Below are 20149 nucleotides of genomic sequence, written 5' to 3'. Positions count from 1 at the left end.
TGTGAAATGTGCACTACAAAAGGTAAGCACTCGCAGCAAGGTCACCACAATGACTGCTAAAGTGATGTCAATGCAAGCCATGTACAGAGCTGCTTCAGCATGTCTAGAACACATCTGCAACTCGACCAATCCGAGCCCACCCGGCTGAGCTTTATTTCTGCAGAGGGCGGGGGGGGGGGGGGGGGGGGAGGGCTGCCAGACCATGAATGTCCAACAAGGGGTGTTATAGCGAATGTTTGCCTAGTTGCAGGAGGCCGAACACAACTAAGTTTTCAGTCCTGCCAGGAGCACGTCTGTCTCCGCAATCGGAAAGCCTCCCTTTTGAGGAGAGCCAGACTCACGTCGATGGGGCTTCCCGACCGGTCCGAGCTGACCTCCCCGTCGTCCTGGGAGCTGTGGGAGGGCCTCCGGCGAGGGGCCGGCCCCTCCAGGATCTCGGGAGGCAGCGAGTCCAGCAGCTGGTCCAGGGGCAGCTCCCCCTCCCTCTGCAGCAGCTCCAGCTCCCTGCTCTGCTCCTCCGGCTGCAGGCGGGACGCACTCTCCTCCCGGTCTATCGTCTCCTCGTCGTCAGAGTCGCTCAGGTCCGGCTCAAAGTCCTCGTCTGCACAGGGAGCAGAAAGAGGGGTGCCGTGAGTGGACACACAAGCCGAGGTAGCAGGCAGGCTGGCGTTCAAAACAAGGGCGGGAAACCTAAAACAGCGTGCTCTTGAATTGTCCACCATTCTTTTCTTCTGGAGCAGAAATAATTAAAAAAAAATTTAAATATGGTCTTTTTTTTTTTATTTAAAAGGTGCTCCTGTTGATAGCAATTTATGAAGGTTTGCAACACCTTTGCCACACTTTCCCCGGGAAAGTTTGGAATATGACAAATGTTGAATGTTATATCAAACTCAAATTTTGCCAGATTCATTTCACTATCAGATACTCACCGCTGACGTTTACAAAGCAAGGTCTTCTAGATTACTATACTTGGCAATAGGTTAAGAACCCAGTAGATAACCTGCCTCCAGTGCGCACTTGTTGCCTTCAACCGGGTTCTGGCTGCACGTGCACCGGTGAAGTGATGTGATTGGTGCAGATTCATTTTGGAGCACCTTTTGGAGCAACCAAAAGTCCGTTTTGAGGCAGAAAAAAGCACTCTTGGAGCGTAAGCACACACTTCTACTGATATTACTGCAAATACTGCACGGCAGGTTTGATTCTCTCGAACACAGAATGAGCTGTTTAATTGCACGCAGAAGCAATAGGCATGGCAACAAGATGCTGAATGATGAAGGACACTATAGAATGCTGTGAATGGTTCTTTTAGGCACAATGTAAAATCTAAACCAAATACTCCATTCCACTGGAATAATATTAGAATTGAGTAGTCTTGAGCACACAAACTGATGCCTCATTCAAATTCTTAATGTTGCAATAAAAAACAAATTCTTACCTCAGGTATAAAGAAAACTTTTGTCACTGGATCATGAACATCCAAGCATGTTTTAAGTAGAACTTCTTGATAACAAGAGTCGGAATGTGAACAATAATTAGGCATTTTTAAAACAATCTAGCCATAATCATTAAGGGTATTACCAAGCTTCTTTTTACTGCTTTATCTAATTTCATTTTAAGGGAAGACATAGGCCTAAATTTCACTTTTTAAAAAAAAATTCATTTTTCAGTTTTAGGTTTTTGGTTATACACCCTTACCCTAAATTTCATAACCATACACCAAATAGTTACTTTGATGTAAAATATTTTCGACAGATTGTGAGGGAGTAACAAAGTAAAGAGGTTCACAATACTCGAAGCCTCTGTCACCTGGTTTTTCACTTCGATTTTATTTAGTTTTGATCGTTGATCTCTAGTTTTTGTTGTGAACTTTTCGGTGAAGGCTATGCCTGTGGTGAAGCCGCTGACGCGACAAAGCTTTGGCTGGCACTTGTGATTCACGAAGACGCAAGGACAGAGCGGTGGAAACCACGTGGCTGCCACCGATGAAAACAACCCAGCGCCCCAGATACCTTCACGCGCTGGACTGGCTGAACCGGAGCCTGCAGCAGCGGTGTTGACAACGGAAAGTGCTACCGCTGCTGCCATGCAATGTGCCACGGACATGCTCCCAGCGTTTGAGCGAAAGCTGAGCTTTTTGGAGACTGGCGGAGGCAGTGCGAGCGTGGAAAACGATGAAGACGCCAAAAAGTCTTCCGGCGACAATGCGGCCGGCTACCGTTTAGTGAGCATGTAGTCTTTACGAAGCTTGATAGAAGTGCTTTTATCCTACGTGTCGTGCTTGCTATTTGGAATTACAGGAAAGTGGTGTCAATGCGCATCCGACGTTCTTTGTTGTGTGCCAGGGGGGCACTCAGTTCGTCAAACAACATTTTAGCGAAAGCAGACTTTTCATCGACACTTCAGTGAATGGTCATCCTCCACGAAGCTACATTCACGGGTGGGCTAGGTGGATAAACATTTTTGTAATGAGCCGCCACAAACTCTTGACTCGAAGCGGTGTGAACGGAGGCGGGGGTTCGGTTAACACGCGTCCCAGTTATTCGCTAAAACGTTGATTCGCTCAAATGACCGCTGTTCGCTGAAACATCATTCACTCATGCGATATATCAGAAGATTGCGACAAATGTGCATGACGCGGCTGCACGAGCGTCGGCTGACGCGATGGCAGAGGCTGCGCGGACTGTTCAGAAGACTTGGGGGGCAGCTGCGAGATGCGTGCGTCAGCCACGACAGAACGTGGCATAAGCAAGGCCACACATCGCATTTCAGAGTTTGCGCCACCGTCGAACTTGACAAAGGCCTCATTCTTGATTATGCGAATGTAAGCAACTACTGCCATGGCTGCAGCCTTGGGCCAAAGAGACCTAAGAAGGGCACAAAGAGTGGCTCGAAGGGCACCAGTCAAAATGCCAGAAGAATTTTGCTGGGTCATCCAACGCAATGGGAGCTGAAGCAGCTGTAGTGATCTTCAGCCAATTAGTTGACCTCTACAAGCTGCAGAATGTGACTGTTCTCTGATGGGGACTCAAAAGCATTCAACCATGTACAGTAGAATCTCGATGATACAATCACGGTTCATCCCAATTTCAGGATGATACAAATTTTTCAAAATTCCCGGCCAAAGCCCCTTAAGACTAATGTATCACATTTCGGGATAGTCCGAATGCCTCATTGGGCTGCGGTGGAACATACAAACAATGATCGACAACGTTTACACATCTTTTAGGGCGGCATCACTCGACTCCGACAACCGTAGCCGCCATTTTTGCGTTATTTTTCTTGCCATTCTTTTTACATACGCACCGCAATCACAATACCCACGGCCATGTTCCAAAGCTCGAAAACACACCCCCGTCCACTGCTGCACTATCTGTCTTGTCACGTGATTCGAATTCGGATTGCTAGAGTAACTCGCATTCACCTAATCCAGGGTTGCTGCTTTATTTTTATTGTCATGTGATAAACGGGTTTTAGCAACTCTCAGTCACTCGAGTGAACACGGTAAACGACATTCAGAATCGGCGTTGATGACGTGAACGTCAAAGATCAAGCATCCTTTGTTTGTATGCGCATGTGCACGTTTGTAGAACTTTGTGCGATTTTCATCAACAAACTTTCGGGAGGATATCCCTCATCCTGCCTCGTCTGTCCAGCGCGAGTTGCAACTTGATTTAACATGTCTCGCAGGAGAAAATTTCTCTTTCAAAGAGAAGCTGGAGGTTCTGAGGAAAGTAGACGAGGACCCTAAAGGAAAACGCAAGGATTTGGAGGAGTTTTGGAACGTTTTTACATGTTCCAAAACGGTCTCCTGGGTGATATTGAAAAAAAGAAGACTCAGAAGAACATTACTAGCTTCTTTGGCCGGGAGTGTGAGCAATAAACGGCAAGTAGCCCCCACTTTGCTTTCATGTACTTATGTGACTTGTTTTTCGTTCATACGAATTTCGGATTATACGAGTATTTTCCGCTATCTTGCGAGATTCGTATCATTGAGATTCTACTGTAGCTGCACTGGAGCTGTCTGACAAGGAGGTCACCAAGGAAGATTGCGTGAACCACGTTGCCAAGAATGTCCCGCTGGAATGGAGCAGTTGAACAGGGCGAAAAGAGGACTAGGAGGACGGGGCAAGCTGACGAACGTGCTGATGAAAGTGACTATTATGCCAGTGCCCTGACACAAAACGCCCCAGACGTGACTGCGATGCAGCAAGGATTCTTCTCAACCCTGCTGCATATGTATTCCACGGACGAGGAGCCTCGACATATGGCATGTTTGAAGGGTGAAGGATCCTAATGCAGCTTGGAGTGCACCTGGCACTCCAAGCTGCCGGAAAGGCATCGGTTGCAAAGCCCCACTGACCAGCCTTCTCAAGAGGTGGCCAAGGAACTTGTTCCAATGTACAACTGTCTGACCCAGAGGAACCTATTGGCCAGGTGCTCTCGCATGAATATCCAAAGGCCAACGAGTCCTTCAACACTCATTTGAAAGAAATGTCCGAAAACGGAGTTTGCCTCCCTCTAGACTGTCAAAACAGCAGTGGCCCTAGCTGTTCTGGAAAACTATCTTGGACCTAGAGGCTTCGAAAGAGCACTTCTCAAAATGAAGATAGAATCTGGGAGCCGCCAGATGTCCCAGCAGAAAAAGGCGACCCAGCATTGACTCGCCAGCTCTCGAGCAAGTGCACTGCAGTCATCCAGTGTCGCCCACAAGCCATGCAAGATGGAACCTGTGACCTCCAAGCAGAAGTGCCTCCAAGAGGAGGGCCCCACCTACGCTGCTGGGCACTTTTAGTGTCCTTTTAGAGCAGGGTTCTGTTGGATATAGCATGTCGGAGCTCACGCGCGTAAGAAAAAGACGTCGAGGTTGTTCATGCGCGGTGAGACTCTCGCGGGCTTGTGCATGTCTTGACATGGCGGACTGTTTGGTATTCTTTTAGTACATACGTTGCTGACCTTAGTGTAAAATAAACCCTTTTGTCCTGCTAGTCCACAGCGACTATGTCTCTTTTATTCTGCACCCCGCAGAATAAAACAGGTTCGTACAGGATCTAAAGAAAGATATTCAAGGATAATCAAGGAATTTCCCAGACCTTGTGGGAGTATTTTCAAGGACCTAACGTGGGATGTGACGACCTTCAGAGACCATAACACTTCGGCGTTTGTCACCAACTCGTGTGCCTGGCAAGCAGAGTTTAGGTATGGCAACTTTGGTGGAGCCTAGTCAATGGTTTGTTCACTTGTCCCCAGAGCCAGGTAATTTTGTACCGAGCTCTTGCTGTGATCTTCATGATGCCGGCATGTTTTGCGCTCTTCCCATATGGCTCTTCAACACCAACTCGCCCATGGCGGCGACATCGAAAAATTTTCCGCATGGCTTGCATCTTGCACGATGCTTATTTGTCATATCTGGCACCACCCAGTCCTCATATTCACCACTGCAGAGCCACACACCATCCTGCCTTTGCTGGACATTTTCCCACGACCGACGTCAAGACACGAGAATAATGGCGGACAGTGGGCACAGCATTCCTGGATCAGATTGGATTCGGACTGCTCCAATGTGGCCAACCATCCAACAAACATCGGCTAAATCAAAATAAATTGAGAAAACCTAGACTGAAACAAAAAAATCGATAAGCATCACAAAAATGTACAATATATACCCGCATATGATATTATAAATAGCCATTCACGGATTTTAAAAGTCTAGCCAAAAAAATCCAGGGCTTTCAAGGGCCCTGCAAGCCAAATTTTAAATTCAAAGGTTTTCAAGGTCTAACAAAAAATCCGGGGTTTTCAAGGGCCTTGAAAATGCAATTTCTAAATTCAAGGGTTTTCAAGGGTTTCAAGAACCGGCACGCACCCTGTTAGAGGCCCTAAATTAAAGGCAGGGTTGTAGACACTTTGGATGCATTTTTCTTCATTTCACTTTTTGCTATAATTTCAGTTTAGTCAATCTATCGTTAGCTAACGTGACTGAGTGAAAGGCTCATGTTTAGTTTTTCTTTGACTGAATTTTAGTAAGCACTGTGACTATAGAACTGTTCGTTTACAAAGGTTTTCTAAACAATTTTTTAACATTCCTTCAAAGACACAGGAGGCCGAAAAGTAATTTTATATTGAAAACCAATTTTTTTGTAAAAGAAAACAACTTTTCAGAAAAATAATTTCACAGGCACTTTGCTTCACATCTAGCAAACGAAAAACTTTGGTACTGCATTAGTTTTCTAACGCTAGATTGACTAAGCAATGATGGTGTACAATCATATGAGTTGCTGTAATTTCCTTCACATTTACCGTATTATCCAGAGATGCCCCACCCCCGAAAGATTTGCTATTTCTCGGAAACACCGAAAGATAGCCCACTTCGAGCAATTGCGGGGCCTTGGCCAACGCTGGCCTTGGCAGGAATAGTGTTACTTTGCCAAGACGGGAGATAAGCAAACATTGTTGACTGGGAAGGACAGTCAATTTTGGTCCATCGCCCCTCCCTGCAATCGCAAGTTTCGCAGGTCACAGACTCTAGAACTATAATTTTTTTAACCTTCGATCGCACACCAAAAGTTAGCTCACTCCATATTTTCACCCGATTCGCTTTCACTGTTAGACGGCTTATCTCTCGGGATATTAGGGTAGTGTGCAGAGCTGGAACTCTTTCTGCACCCTTTATCATTACTAGAAGTCTACAAAGAAAATTTCCACCAATTTCAGACAGCGGTTCAAAAGTTGGCCTTCCTCAACAGTGTCCCGCTCTGGAGGAGTGCTTTCCTCTTAGCACATGGGTGCGATGCAGCAAAACAAGATGAGCAAAATCGTTATGCTTGCTTTGTGGCTGTTTCTTCGCTGCAGTGCACCAATTCCACCAATTTCAGACAGCGGTTCAAAAGTTGGCCGTCCTCGACAGTGTCCCGCTCTGGAGGAGTGCTTTCCTCTTAGCACATGGGTGCGATGCAGCAAAACAAGATGAGCAAAATCATTATGCTTGCTTTGTGGCTGTTTCTTCGCTGCAGTGCACAAGAGCACAATGAGAAGTGCTCAATGAAGCTGTTCCTTTTTTCTGTCGTTACTGCAATCTCGGGTAATTCTACAACGATGAATGACTAACTTACCTGCCGGAGCAGGCTACGAACATGAGAGAGATAGCGAAAATTCCGAGCGCTGCCAATGTTTGACAGAGATCAAACCGAATAGTATGTTATTTGCAGCAATAATCGAAAGTTTTGAAAATTCGCGCAAGCCTACTGCAACAATCCGGACATGCAGCGGAGCCTGAGCTATTAGTTTCAGTATCAATAAGGTGAAATAAAGTCTGGGAACATTGTTGGTCAAATCCTTCACATTTTGGCTAAATGTAGCAGGACGTAGCAGGGTAAGCCCCCTTAGTACAAATGGCACAGCAATCCCACCGCTGCCAGTGCTATCTAAGGCAGAGAGCTCGTTCCGGAGGCGGAAGATGTACTGTGGGCGGCACCAATTAAAGCTGCGCACCCACTCCTCTCTATGATATGCCAAAGAAAGTTGACACCATAGACTCCAGAAAATGAAGAGGCCGCGAGGGAAGCGATGGGCTCACTGGGTCAACCGATCTCACCGTTAGAGGAGCCGGACCTTGCAGGGCTCGAGGGGGCGGGAGGTGCATCGCTCTTGTCGGCGGCCGCTGCTGACGAGTTGTTGAGACGGTCGGCCATGCCCTCCCTGAGCCAGGACGAGTACTTCTCCGTCTGGTCCATGATGAAGTTGAGGTGCAGGTCGAGGGCCTTCTTGCGTTTCTCCTCCAGCCGTGTCTGCTGCTTGAACTCCACCAGCTTCTCGATATTGGCCCAGAACAGCTTGATCTCCTTGGCCACCTGGCCCGCTATCCGACGCAGCTTCTGCAGCTCCTCCTTCTCGGCACGCTCCGCCTTCAGGTCACGCTCCTGGTGGTACTTGAGCACCATGCGGGCGCACTGAAACACCGCCGCGGAAAAGGCTTATACCCCACCCAACCACGTCGTGCTGCCTTAATAATTTTGATGCCCCTCAACTGGACACATGCAAAGAAAACAATTTTTTTTAAACAACCTAGATGGAAAAAGGATGTCATAAAACGATTTTACAAGGAAGAAAAAAAATTTTTAGAGTTATATTTATGGCGCTATACAAAATTGTAGCTGGCGCCCACGGGCGCCGCGGAAAAGTGGACCTTATTTATCACGTGGTGCTTGCGCTCTTTCGGAAGCTTCCTTTGGCCTTTAAAAGTAACTTATTCATCTTTGTTTGAAGTATAACAAAAAGCTAAGATTAATAAGTAACTTTTAGAGCCCAAAGGAAACTCCTGAAAAAGCGAAAGCAGATGTGATAGACCTGTGCGCCGGTCAGATGACGGCGGCGGCGCCCTGAAGCAGGCGAACTTGAGCGGCGGCGGCGACAACGGCGTGGAGAACCGCGTTGAAGCGGCGTCGCACAATGCTTAGCGTGTGGCGGCGGCGCGACTTTGTGGCAGCGGCAGCAACGCAGCGCGGTGGCGCGTGCTCCTACCACGTGACCAGTGGCGGCTCCCGCGGGTGCTAACTACAAATTAGTTTTGCACCGTAAATATAGCTCTAAATTTTTTTTCTCTTCGTTGTAAATTCGTTTTATAGTATTCTTTTTCCATCTAGCCTGTTTTAAAAAAAAGTTTTTTCCCTTTGTATGTGTCCTTTAAGTTACAGGTATACCCCGGAATGAGTCTTCAACCGCTGTGTTTTGCGTCCCATCCCGCCTGTGCACGCTCCCGAAGCGGCGATAAATTGAGTCATGGGGGCCGGCGCGTCAAGCTTTTGGTCGCACAATCCTGGGAGGGGGAGGGGGAGGGGGAGGGGGGGGGGGGGGGGGGGGTTGGTCGTAGAAACAAATGCGAGTGGAGGCGTGGGCTGCCATCGTGGCGGCTTCCCGTCTCGCGTCTGCTGTTGTTTCTGTCGACCGTCTGGCTACAGAGTGGCCTGCGGTAAAACAGACGTCTGCCACATACACCTCCGCCGTCGCCAGGATCGTGGCAATCGACAATGCGACGCTTCTACGACGTCCTCAGGAGTAAATCGAGGGACCCCGTTCAGAGACACGGTAAACACACAGGTCGGAAATGTGTTCCGGGCAACACAGTGACGGAGACCAGCAGTCGAAAGTATGAACTGAACCTGTCGCGCATCCGCTTCTTCACCCGAAGCACCCGGGAAAGGAGGCGAGAGACGCCCACCCACCTTCTTGGCGGCGGCCTTCTTCCACTTGCGCTCCTGGGCAAAGTCCGTGGCCAGCCAGACCATCTCCTCAAGAAGGTAGTCCCAGTGGGCCTTGGCCCGAGGGGGCTCCTGCACTTTGGGCAGCCGCCGAGCCGACCACATTCCCTCCCTCCTCAGCTCGGCTATCCGCTGCATCACGTATGCCTCCTGCTTGGCCCGCTCCACAATCTCTTCCTGGGAGCCGATGGACGAGTCGTACACTGCGGAGATCGAGTGCTGCCGCGTCGCCAGGCGCCCCGCGGGCAGCACCAGTGCTGCCGGGGAGGAAGGAACGGCCGCCGCCAGGGCCTGCCGGGCCTTCGACGAGGGGGACCCCCCGGAGGCCGGTTGGTGGGGGGCAGGGGGATGCCGCAGGGGGGACCCGGGGGTTCGGGGGACCTGTGGCTGTGGGTGATGATGCTGCTGCTGTGGCTGCAGCTGCTGCTGCAGCTGCTGTGGCGTGGGGCCGGGGGATTGACTAGACGGAAGAGACGGTCCTCTGGAGCTGGGCGCCAGAGGGGAAGGGGATGGGAGCCCTGCAACGGGACAGAGCGGAAGTCAGTCGAAGGACACGAGATTGGAGAGCGATGTCCTTTCTCTGGCGGTCAGGGCCCCCAAACCCCACAAGCACTGCCTCGCGCATGGTTTACGAGCAGAAAGAGTAAACGACAGACGGTACACATGGTTTATGGTAGTTTCAGTTAACACTTGATTTGAAATATTTTTCACGAAATTACATGAAAATTACACAACATATAAAGCAAAACTCCATGACACGGGATGGAACCGACTTGCAAAGAGGTAAATATAAACACAGGTAGAAATAGCTTCTAGCATGTACCTTGCTCCGTCATATGCCTCACTGATTGCTCTCCTTTGTCATGTTCCCAAGTTTTCTTCGTGGGGTTTCAGGGCGTGCCAACGCGGGGCTTGCAGGCTTGCAGTACACTTTTACATAAAAGCTTATTAGGGCACGTTCATTGCAGTGTTTGTGTAATTATGCACACGCAGTTTCTGGCTGACTGCAATTGCAAGCGAGCACTGGCTATACTGTGAGTTTGCTCGTGTGGACTGTGATTTTTTTGTAGACAGTGGAAACGTCTCTAGTTATGCAAGTACAGCCAAGAGGGAGGTGTGCCAACTTTAATACATTTGAGTTTATCGCAATATGGTGGCACTGTTTGCTCCACTATGCAGATGAAGTTACTCCAGGACGCCAGTGAGCAGTAAAAAGTCCATTCAACGAAACTATCCTGCCAGAACAGACTACAAGTATGAGAAATACTGCAAAAATTTCGGGTACTGTCATTGTTTCATAGAGAGATCAAATCGAGTAGTACATTATTTGAGGCGGAAGTTTTGGAAACCTGCACAAGCCTATAGTAATGATACGGCCGGGTAACGAGGCCCAAGCCAATATATTTTCAGTATTATTAAAGGGAAATTAAGTTTTAGTGCAATGCTAGAGCAATCGGAAAAATGTAGCAGGATGTAGCAGTGTAAGCACTTTGGCGCAACATGGTACAAATGGTGCAGCAATTGCATCACTGAACGTCCCATGGAAATTCTGCTGTTGGGTCAGTGCTTTCGAGTGTTTTTCTCAATAATGTATGCCTTGGTAGTGAAAAGGCCGTATTAAAAGGTAGAAAATTGCTGTTCCTGCCGGTTTGTTTTTCTTTATCTGATGGTAGATCTATCATCATTTGCCTAAGTAGAAACAAATTGATCAAGGAATTTTGCATTTCTCTTTTTTACGCATTGTTAGCAGCATATAAAATCCTGTTGGACGTCTTATGACATGCACAATCGCATTAAAAATCCTCCAATAAAACTAAATGTAACTGCCGGAAGGGGGCAAAGGATATCGGAGTGGGGAGGCTTCCCTAGTCAGCCAGCTGTCCCAAAACATGAAGACAGTCTTGCACGGTGCAAACTCCTGTCCAAAACCAGAGTGACTCAAAGCAGCACCACTCACCGGGAGGTGTGGCGTGCTGGCCAGCCACTGAGGCCACAGGAGGTACGGCCGTGGTGTTTGTGGACGAAGAGGACGAGGTGGGAGCCGAGGAGGAGGATGGAGGCCGGGTGTCCAGCAGCTGCAGGGGGTCCTCCTCGTCCTCGCTGTCTAGTGCGTGTGCCCTCAGCATGGCCACTAGCTGGGGCGTGGGCCTGCGCTTCCACGCGTAGTAGTCCATCATGTTGCCCCCATTCTGGAGAAAGAACAGCTCCGTCAGGTGCTCCACGTAGCGCTCCTTGTTCCGCCGCAGCTCCCGCCAGCGGTACTCGTGGATGCGCTGCCGCAGCGCCGCCACTTCCTCGCTGGCCGCTGGCCGCTCCTCCAGCTTGGGGCGCTTCGAGGCCCGTGGGCACTCCACCCCCACAAGGCCCCCCACGCGTGCCGGCGACCCAACGCCGCTCGACGTCGTCGAAGACGGGGGCAGGGCAGTCCGTTTGGGCACCAGGAACTGGGCGGTGGGGGGTGGCGAGGGAGGGGGAGGCCGCGGCACCACCTGGGGTGGCGTGGCCGGTTGCACAACGTACTGGTGGTGGCCACCATCATCGTCGTGCATGGTGTCCATGACGATGGCCTGCTGCTGGGCCAGGGGCTGGGTGGTGGCCAGTAGGGCGGCGGGGCTGGTGGCTGCCAGCCGGGCCACCCTGGGCGGCGACAACAGCCCCTTGGTGCCGCCTGTCGACCCGTAGCCCTGCTGGTTGGCAACTGCCAGGATGCGAGCCAGGTTCTGCTGCGAGGGGGAGGCTGCTGCTACGGCCACGCCAGGGCTCGTTACTGCAGAGGGGGGAGCAACGCCGGCCGGTGAGCAAGTTCTTCATCCGAACATTAAAACAAACTCTGAATGCGAGAAGTAATGATGACCGGCACTGTGTGTCGCACCTTAACAACGGGTAGTGTTACTTAAAGCTGTACTGTCTAGAAGCAGGTTTACATTTGCTGCCAAGGAAGGAAGTAAGGGCTTCAGCCAATGCTGCCCCTCATACTTTGAAATTTTGCCGAGGTGAGAACAGGGGCGTCAACACCCACCGGAGACCTGGGCAGGAATGGTGATGTTCTGGATGTGGCCTCCCATCGACACGGCCGGTGCCAGGAAGTGCTGATAGGAGGCCGTCCCGGTGATGGGCACCCCAGAGCTCGTCACCACGCTCACCGTGGTGGCTGCCTGGTGGGCCGAGGTCTCCGCAGGTGGGGCCACGCTGCGCACCTACACCAACACCATATCCCAACAATGAGCCAAGGGTGACGTAGAGGCAAAATTTTACGTTTCCTTTGTGATTGGATATCTGTGCCAAGTTTGTTGTCCCTTAAAAATAAGATTTAGATTGTTTTCACGTCTAAAATACTCCATAACTTCTCAATGTATGAAGGCATTTTCTAACTTGCAGTGATGTGATTGGCCTAAGACATTTTGGAGCACCTTTTGGAGCAGCCAGAACAGTGTTTTGGAGCAGCAAATGTGGCCTCTGGAGCAACCAAAACAGTGTTTTGGAGCAGTCAAGACAGTGTTTTGGAGCAGCAAAATTGGCTTTTGGAGCAGATATTCTTAGAAAAATAAGAATATTTGTTTTAAGTGCTGTACAAACGAACGGCCCTTTGTGTTGTGTTATGTTCTGATGTGACGTGTTGTGACGGAACTCGCTGCTTGTGTTCTTACTGCTGAGAGATCCCACAAGCGTACAGTGCTGTAGGCATTGCCGAGCAATTCTAAAAAAACCGCTTGCCACTGTTTAACTGGTTCCCAACGTGCCAGATTTTCGTCATAAGTAAGCAAACGTAAAACGATGGATTACAAGCTTCCCGGCTGTGCCTCTGTCATGCAATCATGTTCGCATGCGCATGAGGGTAACTTCCACAGGTGTGCAGTTGCGCGTGCTTCGTCATGCGAGCGAAGACAACGGCTGCTTTATTGCACCCAAAACCATGCCACTCCGCTACGTTGTCAACTGATTCCCGAAATTGTATGCAAAATGTAACTATCGAACATACAACAAAAAACAGTCCAGCGGCATGTGCTTGCCAGGCTGGCAAACAAGGTAGAAGCTAAACATACACACACAAGAAAGAACCTGAATGCATCGATGCAAGACATTGCGAGCCAAAGTCAAAAGGTTCTTGGAGCGCTTTGTGCAACAACTGAACACGAGACAAACAAGCGCGCTGTGCAGGTTCAGCGTGCACACATTGTCTTCTTTGCTTGAGCTCACTTCTCTTCACCAACTTTCTTTTACGGCAGATTTTTCACGTACCGGGGTACCTCTCAAAAAAAAAGTCCACCAAGAGAAACCTAGGTGTAATCAATACTTTGACACTGCAGTCTTTGAGCTGGAGGGATATTTGTAGTAATGTATGATTTAAACAAGAACAGGAATGTTGATGAACATGAAGCAGTACTTTGTTTCATTTCAGAAAGCGTTATATCTGCAGCGACTTGGGGACGACAACATCCGATGTTGCGCGACCTCGGTGACTGGAAGGCAGGAACCGAATATAGTTTTTCCACAGCCGTTGCTTTCAGGAGCGAGTGCTTCAGCTCACAAAGTAACTCCCACCACGTAAAAACGTGCTTTCATTTCACAGCATGACGGCATGGCTGGTACCCGGCACGCTAGCGTCGGAGCGTCTGCACACACCCGCGTCTATCGTTGAAAATGTCTTAAAAAGACACGAGACGAGACCTACGAGACGAGGGCGCGTAACTTGAGATGGCGGGAAAACCATGCAAGACCGGATGGAATAGACTACTTCCATAAAGCCCTACATGCAACACGGCGCGCGTTGCACTCTGGGAACTAGTTGGCCAGCCAGGGAGGAGGGTGGCATGGTTTCGGTTTCGATTGACTCGTCGACAAAAGATTATACACAGAGCGTGGACTATTAACGGCCGTTATCTCATGTTTTCTGGTCCCGAGAGCGTCATTTGTGGTCTCTAAACTAACCTAAATGGCCAGACCTTGAAGCTTTAGACAAGCCCGCGACGTATAGTTTGTCTTAACTCATGCTTGTTGTATTTTTGTACTTTAGCCTTTCTGTTAGCGTTGTGGTATGTGGACGAGCCAGTGCTGGGAATCTCGACGCTGCGAAGCTCGGGGATTTTGCCTATGTAGCAAGATCCCCGAGCCTATGTATCTTGCCTATGTAACAAGCTGTAGCAACCAATAAGTATGCATACATCGAGCTCGCGCCTTTACATTAGTGTTGTTGATCAGGAAGTTTGTTTGTTTCGTGCGTCCATAGACGAAAAATCACTTTTTGCAATTACTGTTTTTCTTAATACGCCTGAGTACGCGAGGTAAAACTCGGAGGCGCCATTGAAAAGCTCAATTTTAACACACTTCTAATCCCTTATCTGTACTGACCCGCAGCACTGCACGAAGTGAGGTCCCCACCCGCTTGCATTCCACTAATGTTCAACATGGCGTATGCGCATAAAGTTATCCTGCAATCATATAGGCACATTCGCACATACATACCATTTTTAGTAAGCAAAGGTCGAGCACTTGTGTGAAGAATGTCGCACCGTTCGCCGGGAGTGCGCCGGACGGGCAAGAACCCCTATGTGGTGCGCCAAACGAACGAAATTATTCAAAGCGCGTTTGCCAGTTGTTAATGGCCATTATATTTGTTATGTATTTGCTTTCTTCCTGCCTGAGTATGTCGAGATAATTTCAGACACACCGTTCAGGCACAGATCTTGGGCGTCAGTAAAAGCTCGTCCAAAAAGGCTTAGCGAGGAGTAGGGGACGCTTGTTATAGGGCCTCCGTCGTAGCTAGCCGATCTCAGCGTCTGCAAAAACTGAATCTTCCATCAGCATAAAATTTGAGTGGGAGATATATGATGACACGAGGAAGACATCGTAGTAACTTTTGTGCAGTGGCGAGGTCGAATTTATTGCGTTTCCTTAAAAGTTCATGCGTCAACGCTGGGCTCAACTTTGATACTCCTGTGAGAATGCGGCTTGCTTTTTGCCCAATGAAGTAACAAGAAGCGGACGTTTGGCAAACAAAATAGGTGAAAGGCTCCAGGTGAACAAATTTCAGTTCTAGTTCACTGGTACTAGACGGGATTATTGAAATTGAACTCAAAGATGCACTCGTTGGGTGAGGTGACTAAGCCACGCCTTACTACGTTTGCATACGCACTCATAATATCCGGTGTTTCGGGAACCAAGAAAAGTGCCCCGGTCTTCGTTTTGTATCGCTCGAGAATGAGCGTATTGTACGTTCGTGAAAAGTAAGATAATCGAAAACGCAAGCAGCGCATTCGGTTGCGGCGTGATAGCATGAGATGAAGCTGCTCAATCGAAACCGAAACTGAGCGGCCAACTAGTTCCCAGAGTGCACTGCGTGGTATTTCGCCGCGATGGGGCGTGTCGGTTTTGGAAGAAGTCCATTGATGCAGGGCACTTTATGTCGTGCGGCCGCTAGCGTCACATAACTATACCTGCCAACCTAGCAACACGAAAATTCGGGAGACCGCCGCGCAAGGGGGGGAAGGGGTTGAAGCAATATTTTTTTTCTTTTTTTTTTAGTTTGACAAGAAACCTTGTGAAGAGGCACTCTGCGCGAATAGCACTGTCTTCGCAGTTGTTTTGGAGTAAACTGCCGGTGGTGCCCTGCCCTTCTACGGCACGAGCATGGTTCTGATGCTTTCGTGAAGTGATGTGTATCTTAATGACAAGCTTGCCGCCATGCGAAACGCTCACAGATCACAGGCGCACATGGTACAGAATTCATACTTGTCAGCTTTCCGCGAAGCGACAAAGCACGGAAACTCAGTCGCGTATGATCTTAGAAATACTTGCAAGTACTTCTTCGTGGCTTATGAAAGTGCCATCGATCGTCCCAACAGATCAGTAATTCCAACTAAACTCGGGGAAACACGAAGAGTAATTCGACGTTCCGCACCTCACTCAATGACCTGACAAAGCCAACTGAAGCCTAGCGCCGCACCCATGGTCATATAAGCTGTGTTCCAAAATGCGCTGTTTCAGGAGTAAAGGTTTCGTACCTTGGCGTTTGAAAATCCACCCTCGTTTTACACTACTGCTCCGAGTTGTTACGTGGTAACCCGCCGGAGTAACCTAAACCTACTCTAGAGTAACTCGCAATGACACACGCGTAATGACTATAGCAATAAAGCATCATTAAAAAAAAAAATTACGGCAGACATTGTTCGGGAGATCTGAGGTCGCGTCCGTACAATCGGGAGATGTGATCAAAATTCGGGAGGCTCCTGGAAAATTCGGGAGAAATGGCAGGTATGCATAACATAAACATGCTCAATTACTGTACTCAGTTTCGGCATTGAAAGGAGACCGAAATTGGTTTCTTGGTGCAGGCTTGGCACAAATCACCCATATCTTGGCAAAATGTAGCAGGAAGTAGCAGGGTTAGCCCCTTGGCACAGTCTGGCGCAACAATCACATTACTGAACTTGCTGTCAAAGTCAAAGACAAGATTCAACACTACGGCTAGTTTCTCAAAATGTAGTACCAACTTCCTCTGACATTCACATTTGGCAGACTGGCCAGATTCAGTAACTACTGCGCCTCACTTTGTCTGCTTAGCAGTTTTGAATGAAAATGTTCAAAGAGGGCATTTCTAAGTTGACAGTTGCCTGGGAATATATGTTATGTGTCAACACAATCATATAAAGCAATTCCTGCCTACATCTGTTCCATCAACCTGTGGAAGTTTCCCATTTCATCAAAGGGGATAGACTACTTTATTATAATTATAAATTCTATATATGGAGGTATTTTGACCAAGAATGGCAACAAGACTTGGAAGACAGTAAAAATAAAATAAAAAAATATTTCACAGCCACACTTTAGAAATTCTAGTCCCCTCTTTTTAATCCTTCATTCTACCGTGTTGCTTCCAGCATGCCATAAATACAGTTAAGCTTATGTTGTGCAAGAATAAAGATAGTTATGTTTGGTGGTAAATGTGTATTCATTAATTTCTAAGGGAGATGAGAAACATTATATTGGTGCATGCCATACTCCAATGTATGTTCGTACAGTTTCATTTTGCGAACAAGCGATGAAAAGGGGTGCCATGCGGCAGTATCCATAGCAACCAGTGCTAGCATCCCTACGTCGCTTCCTCGCGGCGTCACGGCGCTCGGATATGGTCAATGCAGGTAATACCGTGTGGTGCACCTGTGGTGAGCTTAGCAACGAGCAGCGAGTGTCGTGCGGCGCCCAGTTCCACCTATCATGTGTTTCATGCTTTACAGTATGGAAAGCTCCGCAACACAGGGAACTGAATCATTTGATCCCATGCCAGTTGTGCACTCGGCAAATTAACTTATGATCTCTCTTAGCACATTGCAAGATTTGACTTGCCAATTGCTTTTCTTTTTTACAGCGGAGCTGTTAAGGGCTAGGTTCCCCAGGATCGTGTCCGTGTATGCCGACACAAACCTACCTAGACAACTACCGCCATCTATAAGCGACGGCGGCAAGCAGACAACCAGTATGGTTTCCGTCGTCGCTCGTAGATGGCGGCAACCTTTGCAGCTATAATAGAAGAATGGATAGTTGGGCGCGTTGGTGGGAATTCATCGTAGGAAACAGCGCGAAAAACAGACGACGACGAAGAAGAAGCACACAGTGTATTGAGTACAGCTCCGCTGGTCTTCCTTCTTCACGAGAGTGGAAAGGCTGAACGATTTTAATTTGACGTTTGTGTTTACACAGCGCAAGGATAGTCTGCCTTTGAGGTGCGGCGCCACTTGTTTATGCCATAGATGAGAGGTTTAGCCAGTGCAGTGACACCCCTAGCCTTGTGTCTTTAACATGCATCACGCAGTAGTGACACACGACCGATGATACACGATGCTCGTCCATATTGAAACGGGCAGGGGTGGGGATTGAACCCAGGATCTCTGGGTTCTGCAGCACGAGCTTTCGCTCTACCAGCTCCGAGCTGCGGTGCGCCAAAACGCTTGGCCACCGATTCCACCACCCCGAAAATTAAATAAAGTTCCTACATGGCACAGATACGACACACCACCATCCCTGGAATCTACAGATGCTTATAGTCTGTTGTAGGTTAGAAAGAGCAGGTCAAGCTCCATCCACAAAGCCCTCCCCTCTCTCTTCTCGTTGCCAGAGCAAACATCAGCAGGGTGTCTACCAAATTTTTCTTTTTCAAATTGTTCGAACCAAGTGAATCAGGCAAAATAAGCCCGTGATGGCCACTGGTAACAATGATCAACATCTTGTATCTGCTGTTTACACCGAGCCTACTTACCTCAAAATGCTTCAAACTTAAAAGTCTTCTGAGGCCTGCACTTACTTCTTATTGCCAAGTTTGGTCTACTGGCCACTGTCGTCTGAACGAGCAGACAACAGTTTGAACGAGCTTGAAAGGGCCGACGACAGTCCGAACGAGCAGATGACAGTTTCAACAATCAGACAGCTGTTCGAATGTGAAAATGCATTGAACAGGGTCCGTGGGTGGTCCAGACAACGCTGGCCACCATAATCCAACAATGTCCGATTTTTTTTTTTTTTCATGGCACTTATTTACGTTCTCAAATGAACCGAGTAGGCAGAAAACACATGAAAACTGATCCTCACACCCTTCCCAGATTTTTTAGTACACCCCCAGTCACAGCGTTTTGACAAGAAGGCATGTTTTAGTCTGGTTTCTTCCAAAAAACAACACAGGAATGCCTATCCCGCACAATGACTTCCACCCACAACCCCAGAGCATCAAATATTGAAGGAGGAGGCATGTTTAAAGGTTAGAGCTTTAAATGATTGCGGCCTCTGTTCCAGCACGTCGTAAAAGCCAGAGACAAGCGCAGTCATCATTGACGTGACGGTAACGTGGCTTCTGGTGCATTCTGACAAGCGCCTTAAAACTTCAGTTTTTTTTTTTTTTTGTTTGTTACTGATTTAGTTTTTTCATTTCATTGTTTGTGCTTTTCTGCAGCCGAAAACAACACCTGCATTTTTTAAACATCATTTTTAGTATCTTTGAGTGCTCAGTGCTGTCTGCTTCAGCAAGAGACACTTAGCAACATTGTATTATGACAAGCAGCAAACGTCCTGGCTGGAGTGGAGGTCGGCACACGGTTCAAGTTCAAGCTGGGATCCCACTTGCAAAGGTCTATAGAGAATCTTTGTGCCAGCAAAACAGAGATCTTCAAGGGCAAGGAAACGACGGGGCCTTGCCCACCTGTGGGATCCTGGGTTGAGAGAGGAGGTCCCCTGAAGCCTGGGTGGCCTGGAGGAGGCTGGCGACGGCGGGAGTGGTCGACTGCAAGCACTCATGGTCGTTTCCCTCTCCATTGGACTCCCCACCAACCTGGATCATGGCCCTGACCCCCGGGGCAGAGATCTGCACAGCGGGAGAGGCAAGGCACAAGCTCAGCGTCCCGTGGGCCGTTCCGAGACTCGCAGGAGGTTTCATTTTAAGTGTGAGCATAGTAGAAGAGTGAGCTCTGGACTTTCAGCGTTCCTGCCAAGCATGTGCACTTGCCTAGTGCAAGCAATGTTCAGAGCAACATGCTCCTGCTTGTTGCTTTGGCTTCACTTTCAAATAAATGAAAACTATAGTACATACGGACCCTACAAGTCATTTCTGGCCATGTTTGTGTGAGACTCGAGCACGCTGACACTTTCCTGAAAACAGACTGTGAGGCCATTTGTCAGATCACACGTGACAAATGACCTCACAGTGGGTTTGCAGGGCAGTGATCGGAAGCTGTGCAATGCGCTGACCAGAACAGGCGTAGGCCTAGTGGCCTTGTGAGCCCAGAACCCAGAGTGTGTCAGCTTCCCGCTATGTTGCGCACAGGGGACATGGGAGTGTGCGCACCCAAGGCACCCTGAGAATGGTGCTGAAACATACCGCAATGCTGCACAGAACTCTGCAGTTTGATGAG

At 48.7% G+C, this 20149-nt stretch overlaps 1 protein-coding gene across 1 annotated transcript in view; it reads right to left on the bottom strand.

The window, feature by feature from the left end:
* The window catches only part of LOC8039649 (helicase domino), a 148045-nt gene that overhangs the window by 102024 nt on the left and 25872 nt on the right, over nt 1–20149 (bottom strand). The window contains exons 2-7 of the mRNA XM_029974730.4: nt 19441–19602; nt 12274–12451; nt 11212–12021; nt 9219–9772; nt 7592–7946; nt 342–601 (exon numbers count right to left, since the gene is read on the bottom strand). Coding sequence (XP_029830590.2) covers nt 342–601; nt 7592–7946; nt 9219–9772; nt 11212–12021; nt 12274–12451; nt 19441–19578 — 2295 coding nt within the window. The 5' untranslated portion in view covers nt 19579–19602. The remainder of the gene's footprint in view (nt 1–341; nt 602–7591; nt 7947–9218; nt 9773–11211; nt 12022–12273; nt 12452–19440; nt 19603–20149) is intronic.

The sequence above is a fragment of the Ixodes scapularis genome, unplaced genomic scaffold, assembly GCF_016920785.2.
Source record: "Ixodes scapularis isolate PalLabHiFi unplaced genomic scaffold, ASM1692078v2 PGA_scaffold1__304_contigs__length_218370807, whole genome shotgun sequence".
NCBI lineage: Eukaryota > Metazoa > Arthropoda > Arachnida > Ixodida > Ixodidae > Ixodes > Ixodes scapularis.
The sequence above is the reverse complement of the archived record's forward strand: the minus strand, read 5'-3'. Positions and strand labels throughout refer to the sequence as shown.